Source organism: Condylostylus longicornis, unplaced genomic scaffold (genome assembly GCF_029603195.1).
Source record: "Condylostylus longicornis isolate FDR11 unplaced genomic scaffold, ASM2960319v2 ptg000072l, whole genome shotgun sequence".
Taxonomy (NCBI): Eukaryota; Metazoa; Arthropoda; class Insecta; order Diptera; family Dolichopodidae; genus Condylostylus; species Condylostylus longicornis.
The window spans coordinates 5,319,052-5,337,888 of record NW_026578040.1 but is presented as its reverse complement, the minus strand read 5'-3'; the positions used below and the strand labels follow the sequence as shown (position 1 = coordinate 5,337,888).

The 18,837-nt window shown below is 25.6% G+C and overlaps 1 protein-coding gene across 1 annotated transcript in view; it reads right to left on the bottom strand.

Annotated features, from left to right (window-relative positions):
• LOC129612385 (uncharacterized) overlaps positions 1-18,566 on the bottom strand; it is a 55,660-nt gene extending 37,094 nt beyond the window's left edge. The window contains exons 1-2 of the mRNA XM_055525945.1: positions 18,132-18,566; positions 13,154-13,630 (exon numbers count right to left, since the gene is read on the bottom strand). Coding sequence (XP_055381920.1) covers positions 13,154-13,467 — 314 coding nt within the window. The 5' untranslated portion in view covers positions 13,468-13,630; positions 18,132-18,566. The remainder of the gene's footprint in view (positions 1-13,153; positions 13,631-18,131) is intronic.
• Positions 18,567-18,837: the final 271 nt, after the last annotated feature.

The window sequence follows — 18,837 nt, the reverse complement described above, 5'->3', positions numbered from 1 at the left end:
TTGTATATTCTTAAGTAATTTATTTATTTTCTATATATACCCATACATTTTTTTTTAAATATAATGCGGAAAATTAGGTAAATATCTATTAAATGTGTATGTGTGGTTTAAATTGAAAAAATATTTTTAAAAATTTTAAAATGAAATTTTACTTGAGCAGCCAAAAAAACGAAAAAAAAAGCAATTACAACAAAACAAAAAACAAAGTCTTCCAAATTTAATTTTATGCTTTGTACCTTTAAGTGCGTTGTTATTACAGCTGCTAATATTGCTGCCAAGAGGCCAATTCACATTTGAATTTACATGCAAATCATTCTTACATTCTTATTTATTATCTAAAGAATTCTTTCATTGCCAAAATTAAGTACAATATTTTGTTAAAAGGTTTTTATCGAATGATTGTGGAAAAAATTTGAAACAACAAAAGTAATGCATTATAAATCTAATTTTGGTTGACTGTATTTTAAAAATATACGGTTAAACTTTATATAACTGGTAAGTATTAAATCTTTATTGCAGAAACAATAAAGTATGCATATGATCAGAAGAATATTTTTTCTAATTGAAACAAATGTTGGTGTCTGAATTATAGTGACTATATTGATCACTTTGTGTCCAATTTAACCAAAAAATATTTCAAAGTTTTGCTCATTGATTATAAAATTTCCATATTTTTGAAAATTTGATCAGATTATAAATTTTGTTGTAAAGTTTTAATAAAATTACCATTTTTTTGGATCCAAAACCCTCCTTTTATAAAATAATCATTGCAATCAAATATCCCCTTGCTTGATATTCCAATAACTTGCATTACTTTCAATGGACTTAACGTTCTCAAACGTTTCTTTTTATTTTTACATTTTTAGTAATTCGATTTTTAAAATTCTTATAAGTTCTTCTCATGTACTCTTCCAACATAAAATATTTTCTAAAAGTACATATGTATGTATGTGCATTCTTAATTGTTCAATACTCCAAATTTATTCTCAACAAAAATGCAGCAGACCAATCTCTGCGTTCAATACACTAATCTTTACACAAATAATTCTATTTTACAATTATATTTTAAATTTAACATGAAAATTTTTTTTTGAATAAAAATTAAAATAACATGTGATTCATAAAAATAATTTGAAAATAAGAAAAAAGAAAATATTTTAAAATGAAAATAATCGAAAATTTTCTAAATATAAAATTAAAAGTTCTATTTTTAAATCTTTTGTATGCAATTATTCGTATAAAGAAATTAAAATTTTTTAAAACTTTTATATTTTTTTATTACATATGCTACAATGCCAATACAGTAAGGTTTGCTAAATTATTTTTACAATAATGAGTATAATTAAATTAAATTTAAAATGTCAATAAAATACGTAAAAAATTCTGCAAATATTTCATTAATTTTAATTTCCTTTAAATTAATATTAAAACCAATAAATTTGCAAAAATTTCTTAATTAAATAATGATTTATTTTCATAAGAACACAGGATGGGAAGTCATTAAATTCTTAAGTTTAATTTTTAAAATCGCAAAATTTATTTAGATTAATTTGTATCCGCGGTACGTTTTTTTTTCAATTAATAGAAAATGTTAATTATAATATTTACAATAACAAAAAATTACAATACAAATTGTTCTAATAAATCAAATATAAGTGCATATAGAATAAATGCTAAGAATTAAATAAAATATTCACATATGTATGTACAATACAAGTAGTTATGTGTGCTATACATACAAAAAATAAAATTTAAAATTTTAGTATTCCTACAAGTTTCATTGTAATTTCTCATTGATTGATTGATTTGTCGGAACTATTTTGAAAATAATTTGTCGCAAAGTTTATTGATTTTAAAGCCCATATATTTACATATTACAACACACAATATTAAATTATATAATTGACTTATTGAATTTCCAATATTAAATTTAATTAAATCAATACACTTGTTAATGTTATGTCATTGAAATTTCTCGGTATTATGGTAAGTAAGCTATACTTTAATGAAATTCAAATTTAAATTTAAGAATTTAAGTAAGAAGCATAGCATAAAATTTTGTTAGTTACAACGAAACTTTTTTAAAGAGCAATAAATCTACATTTTGCATTTTGCCTTGAATATGGACGTTTCGCATGCGATACTTAATAGCTTGCAATTTTTAAAATGTTCAGGTGGTGATAAAAGCTGTTAAATTATTTCAAATTCCGGTAATTATTTTACCAGTTTGCAGAAATGCTGTTTTTGTATCACAGATTCCGTTGCAGTTAAAAATTTAATTTTTAAAATAAAAATTATGCTAGATTGAGTGCGATATGTGTACATAGTTTTTAATTAACAATAATAATGATTAACAAACAACTTGCTCCTGATTTGATTCTTTACTGATAACTTTCTTATTTATTATCAAGTAAGTAAATAGCTAATTCTTCAAAGTACAATCATTTAAAATAACCAATTACCATTTTTCTTTATTATTCAATTTTAACCACGCAAATCCTTGCCTTTATTTTAAAATAATTACCTGAAAATAAAATAAATATTTTTTATTAATAAATTAATTTAATTAAAATAAATATTATGGCTAATTAATTTACATGCTGATTATTTAATATAAATAACAATTGAAAGTGAAATTTAAAATTTATAATAATTTCTTTAACCAATAATTGCCTATAATATTAATTTTAACTGATATTAATTGAAAACCTTAAAAAAAAAAACCAAAGAAAAAAAATGTCTGTCTGGCTTACTTATAATGCTCATCTCTATATATTATGTACAAAATACTTAATCTCTTAATAAAATTGACCGTGATATTTATTTAAATTTCATGGTTACGACAGAAAATCATTGACAATTCAGTGACAAATTAAGATTGAAAATTGAAATATATTGAAAGAGAAGATTAATTAAATAAACAGACATGAATATTCCGTTTAAGAAAATTATATATTCCATATTTATTGTATACATACATATATTCTATATACGTACATACATATGACGTAAAAGCAAAATATATGTCAACAGCTCTAAGACAAAGAGTTGTAATTAAAAATTTTGAGATTTCATTAAAATAAAATAATTTTATTTAAATTCTGTTATGTCATTGGAATTTCTCGCTTTTATGGCAAGTTAGCCTTTTCTTATTACACTAAATAGTATCAACTCTTATTCAAAATTTTTCAAATTTGCTGAAGAGCATTTTTCACATTTTTCATCCTAATCACCTTAGAAAGATCCAAATTGAAAAAAACATCCTTTTGAGTACATACACACATATGTACGTATTACGAAATCTTAATTTTCTGCTAAGCCTATATACTTGAGCTTTGGGAGAGTATTATATATATATCCAAATGTTTTTAGGCAAGAATCAGATAGCACCCAGTTTACAATTTTACCGAATGACACTCAATGAATAAACATTAATTCGTTGTTACCCAAACAACGTCGAATGTTTCAGTTATAGTAAACAATTGTAGCTTCAAGTAAATTTAGTTACTTTGTTTAATTTAAAAAGAAAATGCATGTTTTTAAACCTACATGTAATTATACAGCTACATTCACGAGAACATTCCACTATAGAATGCCACTTGATTCAACAATTTCAGCTCGATAACAAAAGACAAAATATCGACATATGAAGCGCGCTGCTCTTACATTAAATAATAATGTCAATTTAGTTTTATTGGAGTTACGATAGTTTTTCTCAGAAGAATGCGGTTTGAAACGGTGGTATGAATAAATACTTACTTTGTAATTTAATCTTCACATTTCAATATATACATGTTTACTTTTTATATGTACTCAATATATACATAAGTATGTTTATTTACTTATTATATAGATACACTTTAATCTAGAATAAATTAACATTGACAATTAGTATTTTGCTATTCTTTTTTGTGGTCTATAAGTAATTTAAACCAAAAAAAAAATCAATTTGATATTTTACAATACGCACACGCAAATGTTCTTTTATGCATATGTATACGTAATATTAAAATAATTTATACTTATAGAATCTTTAAAAAAATCTTTTCCTTGTATACAATTCGAGTGCGCATGGAATGAAGATTTACGAAAATATATTGCTCATAAATTTAAAATTAACAATTTTATCCAATAATGTGGTACATATTTCTGTAGAGTAAAGTAATGTACATAGCAGTATAGAGAAGATCTAAAAATATTTTGGATAAATTTTAATTTCATTGCGTGCTACCATTGGTAATTTTTTTTTATTATATCGAAACAAATTATTTTAAAATTACACATTAATCTCAAATTTTGCCAAAAAGTACAATAATTTTAAAATTTAAAGAAAAAAATTTAATTATTTTAAAGTAGCCAACGCATGTACCACAGATTTATTTCAAATGATCTCTTCTTTCATCACAGTTTTCATAAATATTATTTGAATATTTAAAAATATTTAATCAATCAATAAAAAAAAACAATTCTAAAAATAAAATATACAAATTATGTATATTTATGTATAATTTAAAATTCTTTGATCCTACAAATAAAAATCTATTTCGGATATAATTAAAAAATCAAAACGTCAATATTCATCACTCACGAATTTCGGGTTATAATAATTGATGAATAACGTATAGAAGACTAAAGGATGCTATTTGGAACTATAATGGGAGTTGCTCTTTAAGGTATAACAAATTTAAGTTAATGTTATATGGTATAAATCATATCCCCTGAATGTATCAATTTAGTTTCATTCTCCCCATAGCGCGATAATAAATTGAACTTTTATGCTTAAATTTCAAGGTTTTTTATTAAATTTTATTGACATCATGCGCATCTCTTCAATATAAAAAGAAAAAGAAATCTTATATTTTGTTTTTTTCCAATGAATTTGTACTTGAAGTTTAAATAAAAATAATAGTATTATTAAAAATTAATAAAATATTGAGATTTCGATATCAATATGTCGATCAAAATTTAAACTATAAAGAATATTTTTTTTCATATCCAATAATAAAAAACAGTTTTTTATGTTAACCGCACATTTTAATATTAAAAAGATGCATATGTACAAAAAAATTTAAGGTATATGAATTATAAGAGAAACTAAAATAGAAATCCGAAAATAATTTTGTGCTATAGAAAAATTATTTTTTTAAGCGAATTTAAATATTATTTTACACAGTTAAGAAAAATATAAAATTAATGATCTTCTGTTATAAATATTAGAAATTTAAGTAACACAACTGGATAATAACCCTGATTGTATTGTCAGTAGATAGTCTGACAACGAATCCATTTTGCCTAGTTTCATTTTGATTACAAAATAATGAAAATTTGAATCCAAAAACTTTAAACTTTTACATCGCGAAAATCCAAAAACACTTTATTTTTTAATATTTTGTATTAAAAAATATTTAATAATTATACTATTAAAAAATATGATCTGAAATTTTCAGTTAATAAACCTGAAAATGTTTTGCCTGAAAATGTTTGTATATCAAAATGATGATAAGATTAATAATTTAACTTAACATTAAAGGCAGACTTATATATAGTATGTCACTAAAAAGATATGTTGATGAGTTTGAAAGGAGGTTTACTAAAGTAAGCTGTCAGGTGTAGGTTATATAATATAAGAAAAGATTAAAAAATTTATAAGCTTTTCAGAAAGCTAGTCTCCAATAACTTGAGAACTAAAACTGAAAAGCGAAAATATTCTATGCGTAAGGAAGTTTTCAAGGACGGGAGGGGGGGGGGGGGGGGGGGGGGGTGGACATGCTGATTTACTTATTTTCGAATTACAGTCCGTTGAAAATAAAAAGTAGTAAATTTTTCGAGCATATAAATAAATGCTTATAACTTCGGAACCATACAACATAGAGTAACACAGGCGATTGATTGTTCTTTTTATTCGGTCATACAATCAATTTGATTTGGGCCATAACTTTTGAGATAAAACTCGTCAATTTCAGAATTTTTTTTTTTTTTTTTGAATTGTTTTTTAACAGTTTTTAGTAGGAAACCAAAATTGAAAGTTTAAATTTTTCAAAAAAATTTGAAATATGAAATCATTTGCCACCTTATGTCGAACACTCTGTATATCATGCAATATTTTAAATTTTTATGCACTCACATTTTATATTTCAAAATAAATCATAGTGAAAATTCATATAATAAATCAACACATCAACAAGTTCATTCACCACAATTTCTTTATATATCGAATCATCAAGTAGGTAACCAAACATAATCCATCAACAGTCAATGTTCACTTTCCAATCGAACATATTCTTTAATATTTTTTAACATTTCTTATAATATGTATATACATACACACTTTATTTAATGTTCAACTACAATAATTTTTTAATCTTAACACTTCTTTTAATGTTGCCCTCTTCTAAATTCAATTGAATGTAATATGAAGTGGAGAAACTTCTCTTCTACACATTTTTAATTTTATTTCTTTAAATTTCAAATTATGACCTTTAAGTTCTTAATCATATATGTGTATACAATTATTATTAAATCATCTTGAAATTGCTTTCTTTCGCAAGAATAGTATATAAGTATCAATATGAATAACACATAGCTGCCTAACTATGGTTATAATAAGAAAGAAAAGAATAATAGAAATATTGAATCACAAGAACGCAAAAAAAATTCGCCTCATTTTGCACGAAAAAAAAATCTGGATAAGGAACAAAGAGTTATTTTGTAAAAAGTATAAGTACCTATAAATTTTTTTAAAGAAAATTTGCCAATTCATCAATAGTAAGATAGAAAATTGTAAAATACATGAAAAACAAAAAACGTAATTGTACAAAAACCCTTTTTATTTCGCGATAAAACAAATTAATTTTTTTAACACAATAGCCCTATATAAACAGATAAGCTGTGATTTGTTGTTATTAAGTGATGAACTTATTGAAAAATCTTAAATTTAAATAAAATTTCTTAATTTGGTTTATTATAGTTAACTAACAGAAAATGAATTATTAAAGAGGAAAATTAGCAGGACGCTCAGAAATCAATTGGTATTAATCACTTTGTAATCAAAAGTTCAGTTGATGTTTGTTCTTAACCCAACCGTATGATTAAATGCTAAATTCATACCTTTTACAAGTACTGCTTGTTATTTTGCAATAAATAGCTTAACAAAACAATTGAAGAGGTAAGTGGACAAAGGGGTTAACTAACATTTTGTCGAAAATCGAGCTGCTCGGATAGAACATCATTAAACTTCATATATTTTCAACTGTTATCATTCTTATAGCTAGAAACTTAATAGAAGACGAGATTGACAGTGCACATAGAACTTAAGTAACAAAAAAATTAATATTTTTACAATTTGTTAATGAAAAAAAAATGTCAGGATGCCTTAAATGTTAGTTAGTCTCTTTGTCCACTTACCGCTTCAATTGTTTTCTAAATAATAATTTTGCGTTTTTCTTTGTCAAATTATCTTAAAACTAATAATTACTATAACTAACATTGATTGACTTCTCAGCTCTTCTCTAAGATCTTTCATTATTATTATAGATTTGTCATTTTTATTGGATATTTGCAAGTCTACACTGATTTTTGGTATGTACGAGTATGTACCTATATATAAAAAATATAAGATTATGATCAATTAAATTTCAAAATTTCTTACAAATAAATGTGGGCCTGGAATCCAATATTGTGAATTAATTCATTTAAACTATCTTCAAAGCTACAATCACAACACAAGGTAATAATTAACATTTTAGCAATTAGAACTTGTAAGCTGAATTGTTTATTAATGTGACTGAAATTTTACTACTAATTTGACTGAAAATTTGGAGTCGAATATATTATTACTTAAGAACATCGTCCAAATCAACTTTGTACAATGCAAAGTGATGGCGTTTAATACAAGTATTGATTATTGTACAGTCATTTCTTCTATGTAATGTCAAATACAGACTTAATTTGTATTATAATTTTAATAGCTATAGGTTTAGACTTACAATTCATAGTTAGCTATACATGCTTGTTGAGATTTTGTTGAAAGAATTTTCTCATCGCTAAAATAATATCAAAACGGGGTAATAAAAGAATTTTTCGTTGAAAACTTTATGATTAATCATTTTTTTAATAAATTTTATTTTCTTCTTATGTTTTTCATTTTTTACTTGCTATTAAAATTATTTTCTTTTGTATTCAAAGTACCTATACATTATTAGTCTACGATGCGAACAAGACTTTTTACCGACCGTATTGTGTAAACAATAGGTAGGTTATGTGATGGCAACAAATTTTGCATATCGAGTTTTCGGTGGGAATGCACTTCTCCATAGTAGGGAAGTGTAAATAAACTATTTTTAGCAACCTGTCGGTCTGTCGGTCTGTCGGTCTGTCGGTCTGTCCGTCTGTCGGTCTGTGTGTGCACGCGTGTATCTCAAGTTCGGCTGAACCGATTTTGATGAAATTTTATATGTAAGTTTGTTTCCACCATGGCACGGATCGATCAACTTTTGGTATATATCAGGCCTCGGGAACTGCACTTTTTAGCGGGCCTGTTTTACATTTTTGAACATTTTGAAGAAAATATTCTACCGATTTACTTGAAATTTTATATATAAGCTCAGCTCGACCGTCCGCAAAAATTCGTATGTTTTGGAAGAAATCAGGCATCGGCAACTAGACGTTTACTACGGGCCAAATATACATTTTTGTGTATATAAAGAGAAATAATCAACCGATTTCATTGAAATTTAATATATAAATTCCTCGTATTAAAACAATGAACATATAAATTTTTTGGAAAGATCAGGGCTCGAAAACGGATTTGCGGGCCGATTTTACATTTTTCACCATTTTGAAGAAAGTATTCAACCGATTTACTTGAAATTTCATATATAAGCTTTGCTCGATCATACGCAAAAATTCCTAACTTTTGGAAGAAATCAGGCATCAGCAACTGGGCGTTTACTACGGGCCAATATACATTTTTGCGTATATAAAGAGAAATAATCAACCGATTTCATTGAAATTTAATATATGAATTCCTCATATTAAAGCAATGAACATATAACTTTTTTGGAAAGATCAGGGCTCGAGAACTGATTTGCGGGTCGATTTAACATTTTTCACCATATCCGCAGAACAAATTGATGGAATTTCTTGAAATTTGATATTTGAGTTTTGGTTGTTACCGAAACTAACTGGCGAGCATTTCAGGGAATTCGGGTAGCACAAAGCGAAACTCTACTAAGAGCCAAATTTACATTTCTTACTTACTAATGTCCTTAAAATTGGAAAGAAGTATTTAACAGACATTTTTATAATATTCTGTAACACTTTCATTTAACTAGACAATACACAATGCGGTCGGTTATGTGCTGACCACATCAGATTTTTTTTATTGTCAATATCGCGCAATCATAATCCGGATTTTATTTTCATGGAAGTCAAAGTCTTTCGGTTTTTTATTTCTGTTATTATTTCGCGTTTTTTTTATTTGTTTATTGTTGCTTCTCAATTTCAAAATTTTTGTGTTACATGAAAAAAAGTCAAGAAAAATATCTAAGCATTTTAATAAAAAAAAAACGTAAAAAAATTTTCTGGCAACAAAAAAACAAATGAAGTTTTTTTTTATTAGTTTTTCCTTTTTTTATTAAAATTGTTTTTTTTTTTGTGATATTTGACCCAATTTGTCATGCATTATCGTAGCAGGAGTATTTTGATTGACGGGTGCATGATAACCTGTCTGTAATTTTAATATGACAAAAAAAAAATATTTTTGATGCATGATCAAAAATTTTATTTTTCTTGAAATTTTTAAGATTTTTGAGTTAAATAAAAAATATTAAATTGCATAAAATGACATTCGTTTAAGTTTTAATTGTAGGTAAGTAAAGGTATACAGAATAATTGTTGAATATTAAAAAGTCGATTAAGATAATCACGAATTCAATTATTGCAGTTTGGCAATAATTTTTCTGACTATTTGTACAATTTTAGATTTGGCTCATGAATAGAGTTTTTTTCCAAGAGGGGGCCTTGGGATTTTGTCCTTTTTTACGTCCATCCATAGGCACTTTTTTTGATTCTCATTCCCGAGTTACAAATAGTTAATTGTAGACACATATAATTTAGTTAATTGACCAATTCATAATAGTTAATTGTTATACATAATTTTGGTATTTAAATTATTTGACAACAATGTAGATATAGTGAAATTTTCTCGAACTTACATAAACCAGAAATTTAAAATCAGAAATGTTTGAAACAAGAAATTATTAAGAGACAACCCTAGAAAGCGTTTGGGGTTCAATATTGTTTTTAAATATTAGTCAGTAATAGGAATTATTGAAGTTAAAAATGTTAAATAGTATACCAACTTTGCATAAAATTAAAATTTATAGTATATCCAATATTCAATTAACGATAAACAAGGAAAAGATTTTTTAATAGAGTGTATATTTTGATATCACATAATAATAGATAATCCAGGATGAAAATTTTGCATAAATTTAGGAGAAATCCTTAATTAAAATCAATCTGTATCGTTAATAATTATTTTAAATTGGGCACATGAGTAATAAGTGCATACGAGGGTCACTATTTATATTTCGGGTCTAGCAATAAAAAACAAACATTTATCATTGGAAATGGTTTTATTGTTTTTCAAAATATTCCCCATGAAGATCAATACACTTTTGCATGCGCTGAAACCAATTTTCGTAGCACTTTTTCCACTCCGATTGAGACACCTCCAAAACATGGTTTTTGAACGCATCGACTGCTTCTTCAGGTGTTGAAAATCGTTGTCCACGCATTTTTTTTTTGATGTGAGGGAATAAGAAGAAGTCATTGGGTGCTAAATCAGGACTGTACGGCGGATGACCCATCAATTCGACATTTTGAGTGCTCAAATAGTCCATTGTTTCAGCTGATTTGCGAGAGCTTGCATTGTCATGATGAAGAATGATTCGCCGGCGCTTGTTTGTTTTCCTTATTTCTTCGAAAACTTTCGGCAAACAGATGGTGGTGTACCATTCAGAATTGACCGTCCTACGTTCCACTAAAGGTACTGTGGCCACATGACCGGTTATACCAAAAAAAAACGCGATCATTTGCTTCGATGTGCTTCTTCCACGAACAACTTTTGTTGGATTTGGCTCGTCTTGGAACACCCATACGGTCGATTGCTGTTTCGTTTCGGGCTCATATGCATAGATCCATGATTCATCACCTGTGACTATCTTATAAACGTCTTTTGACGCACCGCGATTGAATTTTTTCAACATTTCTTTGCTCCAATCGACACGAGCTTTCTTTTGTGCAATCGTCAAATTTTTTGGGATCCATCGACAACACACCTTTTTCACGGCAAGATGTTCATGCAATATCTTATGTACGCTGGTGGAACTAATGCCCAAGGATGCCTCAATCTCACAGTATGTCACATGCCGGTCCATCATTATCATTTCGCGCACAGCATCGATGGTTTCCGGCAAAACGACCGAAATTGGCCGACCTTCACGAAATTCATCCTGGAGCGAACGGTGTCCGAAACCAAACTCTTGGTACCAGCGATTTACAGTGGTTTTTGATGGTGCTTCATCACCAAAAGTCGAAACAAGTTGATCGAGACACTCTTGTCTCGATAATCCGCGCCGAAAATCGTAAAAAATCATCGCACGAAAATTTTCACGGGACAATTCCATTTTTTGACCGAGATGAATTTTTCAAGTCACTGTAAACAAAACAATTCGCGCTCGAATGACAAAACGTTCTGAGTGAAGTTGTCCTAAAAAATGTCAAACTTTCCAATGGAAGTGTCAGATTGCACCTGGCAGCACTAGTATTGCCAGGACCCGAAATATAAATAGTGACCCTCGTATTAATTTCGAATAAGAATTAATTTACTGTTTGTATTGTTTAGTACAGAAACAGTGTTAGTAGTATTTGCTTTAATAAAAGTTCGATGGAGCATGTAGTGTTGACGAAAGAGGAAACCAAAATATGACAGTCTTGGTTCCCTGCTTCAAAAGTTTCAGAAATATGCAATGAATTTCTTTTAATTTAAAATAAAACATTTGTATTGATCTTTTTGAGCTATTAAAATTTGAGCCTTACCTTGATGTTTAAAATTTTTAGTTTTTATTACACATACAGTGACCTAACAAAACTTAAATAAATTGTATGACGTTAGTAGACTATCGTATATGAATAATTTTGTACAAGTATTTCAATTAATTTTAATATATGATCTCTCATAAACGGTTTACACATAGATATTTTTAATAAATATATGTACATGTAGGTACTTCAATGAATAATGCCATAAATACTTACTCAATACATTAAAGAATATTTATCATAATAAAAAAAAAAAAGTATTATGTAAAATCTTTTTTAATGAATTAAAATAATTTGTTCTGACTCAAAATTTTTGCTGTATGCATAAAAGAAATTTTTAATTTAAATCATTGAATGAATCACTATGAAATTGCCATCATACAATTAAATTGAATATACAAATGCAATTAATGTATTATTGTAAATACGTACGCGAAAAATACTCGAAACAGGAAATAGGAGTAAATAATCCGAATTTCTAACCTAAATGCCTTAAAGCTATGTTATAACGAATTGATAACAATTTGAAATATTTGCATTTACGTTTCAGTTCAGCATAGAATATTCAAAAATATTAATTAAAATCATAAGTTCATTGAATTCATAAAAATATTCGTAAAATTTCTTGAAATTAAATTTTATACCTCTTGTATAAGAATTTAATCATTCTTTTTTAACGATTTAATATTTTTATACTTTATTATTAAAATATTTTCGAAAGCCCCGAAATTCTCACGACCAAAAAATTTCTTATGAATCATCTTTTTAATAATTGATTACCTAATCTATAAACTACAGTAGACTGACCTTTAAAATTTTGTTCTGTTTTAATATCATGATACTTTTTTACACAGAAACACACACAATATTATATAAGAGAAAAACATTAATTCCTATAAATAAATTAAATTTATAAGATTTAATTGCATACCCATATTAAGAATATTAAGATTAAAAAAAAAAAACAATAATGAAATGAAGAAAAATTAACAAAAATATTTTTGTTCCAACACCACCATAATTTAATTTAAAAAGAAAAAAAAAATACCTGGCCTCTTTATCAACAACGTCAATACTGTTGTAATTTGAATGATGATGATTATTATTTTGTCCATGATGTTGATGATGTCCATTATGATTACCATTAGTTGTTTTATTCAAAGTTGAAATATCATTGATATGATCAAAATTAAAACCTTTATCTTCGGTAACCATATAAGTTGGTAATGATTGAATTATTGTATTGGCCTTGTCATTATAGTTACCTAACATTTCACGATATTTAGAGTAAACTAAACGTTTCAATTGTGGATTAGATCTAGATTGTTCATGAGATGGTTGTTGTTGTATTGTGGTAGCCATATTTAATTTTTTTTTTATATTTTCACCATGTACCGATACTTAAAAATTCTTAAAGAATTTTTTATTTTTTCGTATTTTGTTTTTTTTTTTTTGTTACTTTAATCAAAAATTCTTTATTAAAATTTTTTTCAAATAACTTTTAACTATTTTTATTAGATACACCCTAAAACAAATATATACGATAAAAATTTTTAGTTTCTTATTAATATTTAATTTAATTCAAAACTATTATCTAACAATAATAATTCAATAAAATTTTTATCTCTAATAATAATTTGAATTTTAAATTTTGTTTTTACATTTACAAAATCAATAAATTAAAAGTTAACGAGAATAGATATGGGATATCGTATAAGTAGTCTAACACACTGAAACACAAAAAACAAAACAAGTCATGAGATGTGATGCAACATGCAACACTTATTTAAATACACAAAAAAAAGCAAAAATTTTAAGATGATGCATCCACGAGCCACGGAAAATTAATTTTTTTTATTGAGTTTTTTTTTCTGTACAGGTAACCCTGATGAGGTAACAATGATACATTGATCATGAAAGAGAAGAAAAAAAAACACACAAATTATTTTTTTCCTTTGTTTGCTATCTAACAAAAAATTGCTGACCTAAACAAATATTGTTGCATCTAATAATTTAGGGCAATCATTTGGTATTATGAATATCAAAATCGAATAAGACGGCTTGAAAATGGTACGCAAGCGAATGGGTGATGAATAAGACATGAGGGACTTTTGCTTTTTGCAAATGTCACACATAAAGTCAGAACGAAAATTGCGTACCCTTTACAAACTAATGAACACATCGTTCGTCACATGTAATTAAGACGAACTAGTATTAATACGATTAACTACAAAAATTTCGTTTCTAATCAAACAAATTTAAATACAAAGTTTTATAGAATGGTTTTTTATTCAAAGTTATTTGAGTAAAAAACCATTCTATAAAAATTTATATAAACTTTAATTTTCAACACTTCTATGAATTTTGAATTCAAAGTAACAATAAATCGAACAATTTACTAAGTAGATTCTAAGGTCAAAATTATATTCAAAGATTACCCAAAAATTTCCATACAAAATTTATTACTCATGATAAAATATCGAAAAATTCCTTCACTGTATGACATAAATCTTATATACATACATACATTTACATATGTACATACATATAATATATGCATATATTTTGTATATTAGACAGATTACGGTTTATTTATAAAATATGTTATTGTTAACTGCATACCCTAAAACGCCGGTACACATTTAATTTGGAACTTTGGACCGAAATCAAATAAAAAACGAATGAAAGAAAAAATGTTACAAGAAATACACAGAGATACAAGAAAAACCGAAAAAGTAAAAAAAAAAAAATTAACCTTTATGTGCGCTGTAATTATGCGCTGAAAGTAGATTTTATTACGATGAGTCATCCTGATTGGAATTTCTGATTAATGACAATTCAATTGTATGCGACATAATAATATTCTGGAACCAAATTCTATTATAAACATTTAAAATCTATTCTATGCTAGATAGTCAGTCACACATGATACATTGTACAATTAATTTTCAGGTAGAGTTTGAGTACGTCTCACCTTTTAAATTTTTCTTCTTTCTATTTTTTTTTTCCATTCCGAAGAAATAATAATGGTAATTTTTTAAAATTTTATTTGAAGGTTACAATCAGGTAAACCAGATTTAAAAGAAACGTACGTGATGTTGTTTGACTATTTTTTTATTTCGTATTACTTTTGTTTTTTCTTTTTTGTAGGATAAAGAGAACCACCCAGTTGCTTTTGGTTTTTTATTAAATTATTGAATTATGTAAGTACGTTGACTTATTGCTTTAACAATTAATATTTTAACTTCCATAAGTAGTTCAAATATAATACAAAAAAAGAATGTGTGTAAGTAGGAAAATTTTTCAAATTATTGAAAATGACGTGGTTTTGTGCAAGATGTGCAGGCGAAATTCACGAATAAAAAATTTTTATTGCTACTTTTGTATATATATGAATTGTGAGCAGGTTTGATTCAACGTTGAAATTTATTAAAAAATTGAACATGAACTCGTAAATTTCTGCTGTCACAGTAACTTGCAAAAAACATTTCGTTTATTGAATTAATATTGTTATACAAAAAAAGAACTTGAGTGGTCCCAACCAAAAATTTGAATCTAGGACATTTTATTAGAAAATTAAGGATTTTTAAGTAATATTTAAGTAAAGTTTGTTATTTGAGACGATGATGGAGGAAAATATCGATAAAAACTTTTGAAAGCTTAAGTTATTATTGCTTCATTTTATCACTTTATTGCTTTAAAATTGAAAATCACCAAATTTTCATTTGTTACAAAATCTTGAATTTATTAATTTTCATCATATTTTTTATAAGTATTTAGTTTCGAATTTGTCGATATTAGATTTTAATTTGTAAAACTCAAGCCAATTTGGCAGAGTAAAACTTGAGCCAATTTGTTTTACTCTGCCAAAACAAATATAAAAATTTTTCAAAATTTTTTCTTTAAATTACAATTCCTTAACTTAAGTAAGTATTAGAAAAGATATTTTTTGAAATGAATATAAAAATGTTTGCGAAGGAACAATTAGGACAATAAAGATATAAAGAAAGGAGATGAAAATGAGAATCAATCCTGTACGAAAAATTTGCCATACTAAACTATAGAAACTAAAAAATGATTTTTTAATCTAAATTTTTTCTTTGTAACTAGATCATGGTCTTCTCGAGTTTTAAAAAAATTATTCAACTTAACTGCAAATAATACGAAAAATTATTATTAATTCAACGGTTATCAACGGTTGCTAACGCAATTTGCAGCACGATTTATTAGATTATCTATCTATAAATATTGCCATATTTGTACATTATTATCTTAAACAAATAATTGTAATTAATTATAAAAATACGAAAAGAAGCAAAATATGAAATAATATTTAACCATAATTACATAAATAAGCACAATTTTTTCTGCATAAATATTAAAAAAATTATATACAATTTCCAATAATTTTCATATAAAATTTCCCTAATTAAAACTACCGCGTATATACGCTATAAATAAAGATAAAATGTAGAATATAAAATAATGAGCCTTAAAGAAAATAAAATCTAGTTTTATACTTGCACGAATATCAGAAATTCTTAAAAGAAAACTTTATTTATATTGAAAATCTTGCAAATTTTAACTGAAACAGCTTCTACACTGCAACACCGCACCTACCTTTACATTATAATAAGTGTACATTTTTTATCATAAATTTTTTTTCACTTTTGATCAATAATAATTTAATGCACGCATATAATAAAATTAAATGGTGTAAATGTTATTAACACAGAATAATTTATTTATGTATGAATGTTTGCAGAAAATTGTTAACAATCGCGTATACGAGTATTCAAGTAACAACAGCGTTGTTTATTTGTTTTTTTAAGTGGAAATAAGAGTAAAATATTATTATTAAACAATTATTAAGATTATTACAGTTAATAAAAAAAAGTATAGAAAAAATTATATATTGGAATTTTATATTGGAATTTGGATTGAATAATAGGCATAGATTCTTAAATATTAAAGTATGAAGCAAATAAAAAAAGTTGCCTGAATTGCAAGAACAACTGTGCGATCACCGGTAATTATAAAAATTTTTGAGCTCTTTCTTTTGAACAATAATGGTTTTAAAACGTGTATGAGTATCTTGTATTCTTTCCTAATACAAATTACACTAAAAGTTTCTCAACATATCTTTTGTATAACACTTTATGATTTATAAAAAAATTTATTAAAAATTGAAATTTCTTACAGTTTATTTACATACATTAGCATATTATCAGTGTTTAATTATAGTAAAAACTTATGACTTCTATAAAAATAAATTGGGAATTGAAAAAGTTTTTAAGATTCATAACATTTTTAATCCAATATAATTCGAAAGCAGGTCGTATGACAGTATAAATATGCCAAATTAATATTACTTTTTTAAATTACTCAAATTCTGAAACTACTTATTTGTACGAACAAAAACTATTTAGGGAAGTTTTATTTACCTATGTACATACGCTACATAAAATTGCAAAGAAATTTTTATTGATTACCATTGCGCTTAAAAGAAAAGTTCTTATTAAATAATTAAATTTTTTCTATTTTTATTTAACATTTCTGAATATTGCGAATAAGAATGCAAATGAACTAAATATTTTTATTGTAATTTATAAAATAAAAATGTTTAATATCTCTTTAAATGACCTGGAATTGAATTATTTTTAATACAAGTTATAAACTATGAAAAAAATTTTTTAAGAATAAACTTGCTTTGTATAAGTATAACCACAGGCAATGAGAATTCAACTGGTTCAAAATAACATAATTTTATATTTTATTAAATAAAATGCAACTATTTCTACTAATAACGCACATATCCCGTTGATAACGCATTAAAATAATCTACAATAATAGTTACGAGCTATGAAAATCGCAAACGGATAAACTTTCAAGAATCAACTGAACAACATTTAAAATAGATGCCTAAAATTATTGATTTTAATTTTTAAAATTCAAATTATTTAATTATAACTATAAATGAATTATTTTTCAACATATTTAAAAATCTTTAAATTTAATAAACACACTTTTCTATTTCTTAGTAAATTGTACAAAAAAAACTTGATAAATTATTATTTAAAGTCATTAATAAAATGTTCTACTCGTATTCATAAATGCACTTGATCCTTTTTATAACACAAACTGTAACACAAACTATAAAATTATTTGAAATTCTACGAGTATTTGGTACAATCTCATACAATATTGGTCCATTATACCGTATAAATTAATTAAAAATTATTATAAATTATAAAATACTTCTACTAATTTCCAAACACAGTAGAAAAAAATCTTTAAATTTTTATACAACAATATGAACGTAAAAAAAAAATTCGATCGTTATTTTTGTAACGCGGCGTCAAACCGCTTAAAAAACACTTTATACCAGTTAGTGTAATTTTTTTTTCAAATATTGTTTTTATTTTTTATTTTTTTTTTTCAATTTAGCGTAAAACGCGTCTTTGCCGTTCAGCACAATTCACTTGAATGATTGTGTCGTTGTCATAAATAAAAATGCGAGCATATTAAAGCAGATAAAAAAGTAAAAAAAAAAACTCAAGTAGAAAATAAAAAAAAAACAAAATATTTAATTTTATTCGTTATCTTGGTTTGATAGTTTTTTTTTTAACTTCTACTTCAAATTTTTTTTGTATCATGCAAGCAGCAATTCGTACACCTTATAAATTCGTATAAACAAAACGCAAGGTATGTCTGTATGTACAATTTAAATTA